A 7,577-nucleotide genomic window follows, 5' to 3' on the forward strand; every position below is an offset into this window, starting at 1 on the left:
CCACCGCAGGCCCTTTGCACTGGCGGTTGTACCTGGAATCCTTATCACCCCTTATTTAGAAAGGCCTCAACTGCAACCTCCAACCAAGAGGCTTTCCCTGACTGCTTTATCTCACTCTTGCCCACACCCCACAAAAACCCTGTTGCTCCTTCTTTCCTGTTTGTTATCCCATAGCACTTACCATGATCTAAATTGATCTAATGAATTTATTTCCTATTTCTCCTATGACTACTTGAAGACCTCTGAGTTCCCAGTGCCTGGCAGATAGTAGACACTCAATAAATGTGTATATGTGTATGTACCGCACAACTGCACTCATCTCACACGCTAGTAAAGTAATGCTCAAAATTCTGCAAGCCAGGCTTCAGCAGTACATGAACCGTGAATTTCCAGATATTCAAGCTGGTTTTAGAAAAGGCAGAGGAACCAGAGATCAAATTGTCAACATCTGCTGGATCATCGAAAAAGCAAGAGTTCCAGAAAAACATCTATTTCTGCTTTATTGACTATGCCAAAGCATTTAACTGTGTGGATCACAATAAATTGTGGAAAATTCTGAAAGAGATGGGAATACCAGACCACCTGACCGGCCTCTTGAGAAACCTATATGCAGGTCAGGAAGCAACAGTTAGAACTGGACATGGAACAACAGACTGGTTCCAAATAGGAAAAGGAGTACGTCAAGGCTGTATATTGTCACCCTGCTTATTTAACTTATATGCAGAGTACATCATGAGAAATGCTGAGCTGGAAGAAGCACAAGCTGCAATCAAGATTGCCGGGAGAAATATCAATAACCTCAGATATACAGATGACACCACCCTTATGGCAGAAAGTGAAGAGGAACTAAAAAGCTTGGTGATGAAAGTGTAAGAGGAGAGTGAAAAAGTTGACTTAAAGCTCAACATTCAGAAAACTAAGATCATGGCATCTGGTCCCATCACTTCAAGGGAAATAGATGGGGAAACAGTGGAAACAGTGTCAGACTTTATTTTTGGGGGGCTCCAAAATCACTGCAGATGGTGACTGCAGCCATGAAATTAAAAGACGCTTACTCCTTGGAAGGAAAGTTATGACCAACTTAGATAGCATATTCAAAAGCAGAGACATTACTTTGCCAACAAAGGTCCATCTAGTCAAGGCTATGGTTTTCCCAGTGGTCATGTAGGGATGTGAGATTTGGACTGTGAAGAAGGCTGAGCACCGAAGAATTGATGCTTTTGAACTGCAGTGTTGGAGAAGACTCTTGAGAGTCCCTTGGACTGCAAGGAGATCCAAACAGTCCATCCTAAGTCCTGGGTGTTCATTGGAGGGACTGATACTGAAGCTAAAACTCCAATACTTTGGCCACCTCATGAGAAGAGTTGACTCATTGGAAAAGACCCTTATGCTGGGAGGGACTGGGGGCAGGAGGAGAAGGGGACGACAGAGGATGAGAGAGCTGGATGGCATCATTGACTCGATGAACATGAGTTTGAGTGAACTCTGGGAGTTGGTGATGGACAGGGAGGCCTGGCGTGCTGTGACTCATGGCGTCACAAAGGGTCGGACACGACTGAGTGACTGAACTGAACTGAACTGAACTGTATGTATGCTCAATTGCTCAGTCATGTCCTACCTGTTGAATAAACACTGAATGGGTGAAATAAATGTCATTACCCCTATCGAGCAGATGAGAAAACCGAGCCACAGAGAAGCGAAGAAGCTGGTCCCAGACTACGTGCTCATTGACAGATTGAAACCAGAATCCACTGCTCGGAGGGCCCCAGAGGTACAGACTCCCATGGGAATCTCGATTGTAAAGAAAGGCTGAGGAGCACTGGGCAGAGGGCAGTTTCAAGATTATACGACCTGAAGGGGCTGCTTTTCCCAGCAGGACTTTGCCAAAACTAGAAAAAGAAACTGAAAAACTGAGCTCCAGGGGCCAAGATCTTGACTCCTCCCAGCTGCTGGCTAAGCCTCTCCCTTCTGCGCCTGCCAGGGCTGCCAAGGGTTGGGGAGGAGAACCAGCCCCCATGTCTGCTTGTGGCCCAGCAAGCTGTGGACACAGGGCTGCCCCAACTGCCCCGTGACGAGAAGTCGCTTGTGCCAAGAAGCACCTTCTCTGTGCCTGGCCCCTTGCTTTGGGCTGTGCTTTCACACTGCTCTGTGAAGCATGAAATTTCCAAAGCCCGCTTTGCAGCTGGGGAGAATGAGGCCCAGCGTGGGCAAGTGGCTGGCTTGTGGTCTCCACAGCACATGGCCCAGCTTCCTGCGAGTCTAGGGCAGGCCCTCCATGGAGAACAGCCCAGGAGACGGATGCTTGTCAATCAGCGTATTTCTTTTTCCCTTTGGTATCTGGATTTGGTTTCATTTTAGAAAATGAAACCAAAGTGGTAGTAACTGTCACCATCGGTGGTGAGGAGAACCCACGTGTGCTTGGCAACTTGTGCTTGGCTCACTGCTCTTGCACAACCAGAATCTGCTTGGGGCGGGGGGAGGAAGAGGCCAAGCCTACCGTACAGGCAAGAAAACTGAGACTCAGAAGGGCCCAGAGCCAAAAACGGGGAGACGGAGGCTTGGCTGCCAAGACCTGGAGTCTCCCCAGTCTTACAAACAGGAGGGAAGTCAACAGAATGGTCCTCACTCCTCCCCAGGCAGGCTTAGGATGCAAATGCATCCCTCTTATTTCCTTGGTATCTACTGTTTCACCAGAAGACAGACCAGGATTGGAGACCACCAGGAATCCGGCTGGGGCAGAGGGTGGGGAGAGGAGGTGGGAAGGAAATCTACAGCACAGCAAATGGGTGAAAGCTTTAGGGTCTGAGCTCCTGGGTGTGAACCTCCGCCCTGCCCCTTCTGAGTTGTGTGCCCCTGGGCGAGTGACTCCCCCCTGTTTCTCTATCTGTAAAATGGGCAGATTGGATCGTGGTGTCAGTCTAATGGTCTAAGGACTGTATTTATTATCCAGCCAGTTTAGGCCAGTACATCACGTGTGTGTGTGCTAAGTCGCCTCTGTCACGTCTGACTCTTTGCGACCCCATGGACTGTAGCCCGCCAGGCTCCTCTGTCCATGGAATTCTCCAGGCAAGAATACTGGAGCGGGTTGCCATTTCCTTCTCCAGGGGACCTTCTTGACCCAGGGATTGAACTCACGTCTCTTATGTCTCCTGCACTGGTGGGCGGGTTCTTTACCGCTAGTGCCACTTGGGAAGAACCTAACACATCACAGGTAACAGTAAATGAAATGAAGAAGGGGGCTCCGTGGGGATGGGTGGGCATGTGGCAACAAGTAGGGGGTCAGAGGAGGAGGTCCTAGTGCTCAGGAATAAGAGGGAACTCTTCGAAGCAGCCATCTGGGCTGTCAATGAGTGGTAGGGGGCATATGGGCCATCAGACATAGATCTGCTCTGGGCAAGGAGACATGCTGGCAGGAAGACAAGTCACGCAGGAGCCAGCCCAGCCTGGCTGCCTTCTCTGGGCCTGGACCACCCGCCTCCAGCTCGAGTGAGAAGGAGGTGCTGTGTCTCCCCGCTGCCAGCAGCCAGGGGGCTGGTTAACCCCCATGCAATGCTCTCCTTTCACTCCACCCATGCTGTCTATGGCCTGCTTTCCTCGCACTAGGACTTCTAACATGAAGCCATGAGCTCCAATATGCTGTCACAGCTGCTGACGGCCGCCGATGAACAACAGCAGCAAAAGCAATCACCTACTGAATGCCTCTGACGCACCAGGGACTGGTGTAAGCACGTGACCCCTAATCACTCTTTTAATCCCCACACTATGAGGGAGATGTTATTACCCCCTTCAGAGATGAGGAAACCAGGCAAGGGAGTTAATTACACGTCCAAGGTCAGAGGGACAGAAAGTTGCAAAATTAGAATTGGAAACCAGGCAGACTGAGGCCAGAGTCCAGCTTCCAACCACTGCTTTGTGCTGCCACCCACCGCAGGGCAGCCCCCCGCAGGCGCTCCGGGCTGACCACAGCACCCGAACACTGGCACAGGCATGGCTATGCACCTTCTCATGTCCTTGCACACACACACACACCCAGGACGACCACATCAACGACCAACATCAGCGGCTGCCACACACACACATATATACACACACACCCCTAGGACGACCACATCAACGACCAACATCAGCTGCTGCCAACACGGATTCCGGGAGACAGTGGGATCCTACACAAGGTGGGTTCTGGGCCATCCTCTTGTGTTCATCAGGAAACACGGGGATCCTGGGCTCTGCCCGGGGTCAGGGCAGGAAAGCGCCAGGGAGGCTGGCAGGAGGACCTGGCGCCAGGGCTAGGAGCCAAGCGGCAAAGCTGTGCTGCGGCCTGAGAGTTGCCTGTAGAGGGCAGTCTGTGCCAGTGTTGGGCAGGACCCTGCCAAACCTAGCTACTCCGCCTGACCCCTCCAGGCTGTGAGATTCACCACCCACCAGCCGGCCCCCAAGCTCATTTGTTCTTTCTTTCATTCAAAAATACATGTACTAGCCAGGCACCTACTCCATGCCCTTCTATGACAGACAGCATCATACACAAACGAACAAACTGTTACGGGTACCCTATCATTCCAAGACCCGAGGTATGAGTGTGGGGAGGGAGCAGCTGGAAGCAGGGGTGGGATCTGTAAGAGAGGAGGGAGGAAGAGGAGGGGCTGGCCAGGAAAGCTCAGAGTAGGCTTCTGGAATGATCACATCTGAAAATGAACTCTCTTTCCCCTGGGCTCCAAAGTGCATTTAGAGGTGCCCAGCTGCTCCCTCCTCTCCCCCAAATAAAAGCGAGCAGGGTGTGCCTCGTTTGGAGCTCCCCCTCTGCCAGTCACCGGGCCTCAGTTTCTCCAGCTATCTGGCAGGAGAAAAGGCAGGCCAAGGCCGCCGGGGACCTTGCCAGGCCCCACCCGGTTTCCAAGGAACTGGGCTCGCAGTCGAGGTACCCCTCCCGCGCAGCCAAAGTGTTCCTCCGAAGCCTGTGGTCAACCCGCCGCTTCCTGGGAACCCTAAGACAAGACCAGGGACAGAGACAGGCAGGGAGGGATGCGGATGCGGCCATCTAGAGGCTCCAGGACGAGGTGGGGCAGGTCGATGGAGGCAGCAGTCCCGAGGGGTCCCAGGTGAGACCCCAGGATAGGGTGGAGGTGTCCGGCTCCAGAGTAGAGGACAGAGGTCTACCAGAGATGGGTGCTGAGACACCTGGCGGAGGTGACTGGTGTGTCAGGGCCAGTCCGGAGTATCCTAATGGGCTTGCCTGAAGAAATCTGCGACCGAAGGCAGTGGGGGTACCGGAGGGCCGCCAGGTCCGAAAGGGAGGGTGCTGAGAAGTGCCCCGGAGATTCAAGGGCAGTGCTAGAGACCTTGACAGACCGGTCCTAGGACAGGTGCGAGGCTAGGTCAGGGCCGGGGGACCTCCCCGAGGAGGGGTCCCGGATTTGTGGGAAAAGTCGAGCTGCGCCCGCCACCGCGGTGCGCAGAAAAAGAAACCGAAAGTGGCGCGGAAGGGCGGGCCTGGAGGGGGCGGAGCCGGCAGGGGCGGGGCCTCTCAAGCCCCACGCCTCAGAGCCGGTTTAAAAGACTGGTGCAGGGGCGGGCGCGCAGCAGAAAGAGCTGCGGCCGTGGCAGCTGCACTGCTCCCGGCCCCGGAGCATGCGCGAGAGCCGCCCCGGAGACCCCCGCCGCCCCGCCCGCGGCGCCCCGCGCCCCGCCGCCAGGTGAGACGGACGCTGGGCGACGAAGCTAGAGGGAGAGGGGAGGAACGCACTGGACCGCCCGGGGCCGGGGCGGCCTCGGGGACTGCGTGGTGGGGTCGCGGCCGCCACGCCCCTGGCCCCTGCGGGCCCCAGCCTGGCGGACCCCGCGCTTGGGGTACCCGCAGCGCCGCTTTCTCCTGCTTTTTTGCCCGAATCGCCCGGACGAGGCGCCCGTTCCCGCCCTGGCCGGCAGGCGGCAGCCGCGGGGCGGTGAGCCGAGGACCCGGAGGCCCGAGTCCGGTACAGGCTTCTGCTCGGCGCTTCTCTCCACGCCCCCTTCTCGACTCGGACTCGGAGGCGGCACAGCGCGCCGCCGAGCTCCCACCCGCCAGCAAGGGCGCCGCGGGCGGGCAAGCCCATTTTCTAGATGAGTCCACTGAGGCTCAAAGGGCCGCGCGGACGCAGGCTTGAGCCCTCGGCCCTTTAGGAGCGGCTCAGCCCAGGGCCCCGCCCCTCCCGAGCTGCCTCGCGGGCCCTCACCTGCCCAGTCTCACCCGGACTCCCTGCTCACTGCCTGTCTCCCCCATCAGCGCACCCCCGGACGCTATGGCCCACCCCTCCGGCCGGCCCCGCGTGTAGGATGGTAGCACACAACCAGGTGGCAGCCGACAATGCAATCTCCACGGCAGCAGAGCCCAGACGGCGGCCAGAGCCTTCTTCCTCCTCCTCCTCCTCCTCCTCTTCTTCCACCTCCTCGCCCTCGTCCGCGGCCCCGGCGCGCCTGCGGCCCTGCCCGGCGGCCGCGGCCCCGGCCCCGGGCGATACACACTTTCGCACGTTCCGCTCGCACGCCGAGTACCGGCGCATCACCCGCGCCAGCGCGCTCCTCGACGCCTGCGGCTTCTACTGGGGGCCCCTGAGCGTGCACGGAGCGCACGAGCGGCTGCGCGCCGAGCCCGTGGGCACCTTCCTGGTGCGCGACAGCCGACAGAGGAACTGCTTCTTCGCCCTCAGCGTGAAGATGGCCTCGGGCCCCACGAGCATCCGCGTGCACTTCCAGGCCGGCCGCTTCCACCTGGACGGTAGCCGCGAGAGCTTCGACTGCCTCTTCGAGCTGCTGGAGCACTACGTGGCGGCTCCGCGCCGCATGCTGGGGGCCCCGCTGCGCCAGCGCCGCGTGCGGCCACTGCAGGAGCTGTGCCGCCAGCGCATCGTGGCCACCGTGGGCCGCGAGAACCTGGCGCGCATCCCCCTCAACCCCGTCCTCCTCGACTACCTGAGCTCCTTCCCCTTCCAGATCTGACCGGCCGCGCACCGCAGCATTAACCGGGGCCCCCTCTTATTATTTTCTATTATTAATTATTATTTCCCCTGGACCATGTGGGTACCCTCCCCACCTGGGTTGGAGGGAGCGGGCGTAGGGGGCGAGGCGCCGCCGGCCCTGGGCTGGAGACCAGGCCGCAGACCCCTCCCCACCTCTTGAGGGGTGCCCTCTCCTGGTGCTCCCTCTGGGTCCCCCTGGTTGTCGTAGCAGCTTAATTTAAAACTGTATGTGGGACCAGGGCCTGAACTCGTACCTCCTACCTCTTCATGTTTACATATACTCAGTATCTTTGCACAAACCAGGGGTTGGGGGAGGGTCTCTGGCTTTATTTTTCTGCTATGCAGAATCCTATTTTATATTTTTTACCACCAGTTTAGGTAATAAACTTTATTATGAAAGTTTTTTTTTTTAAGAAAAAAAGTTTCTAGAGCGTGTGCTTTGGTTAAAGGTTTTCCACAGTTCTGAGTGGGTCCGGGTTCCTAATATTGACCTGGGTGTGGCTGAAGGTGGTGTGTGGCCCCCCCAGGTTCTGTGGCTGGGAACCCCAGATGGCTTCACCCTCAGCTCTCAGGGGGAGAGGAACC

General features: G+C 56.9%; 1 protein-coding gene across 1 annotated transcript; it reads left to right on the forward strand.

Annotated features, from left to right (window-relative positions):
- The first annotated feature begins 6,309 nt into the window (after positions 1–6,309).
- SOCS1 (suppressor of cytokine signaling 1) lies at positions 6,310–7,239 on the forward strand. Its single transcript, XM_068969521.1, has one exon. It carries the CDS (start codon positions 6,310–6,312, stop codon positions 6,970–6,972), a length of 663 nt encoding a protein of 220 aa, XP_068825622.1. The 3' UTR covers positions 6,973–7,239.
- The last annotated feature ends 338 nt before the right edge of the window (positions 7,240–7,577 follow it).

This window comes from Capricornis sumatraensis, chromosome 3, assembly GCF_032405125.1.
Source record: "Capricornis sumatraensis isolate serow.1 chromosome 3, serow.2, whole genome shotgun sequence".
In the NCBI taxonomy this organism is placed as follows: domain Eukaryota; kingdom Metazoa; phylum Chordata; class Mammalia; order Artiodactyla; family Bovidae; genus Capricornis; species Capricornis sumatraensis.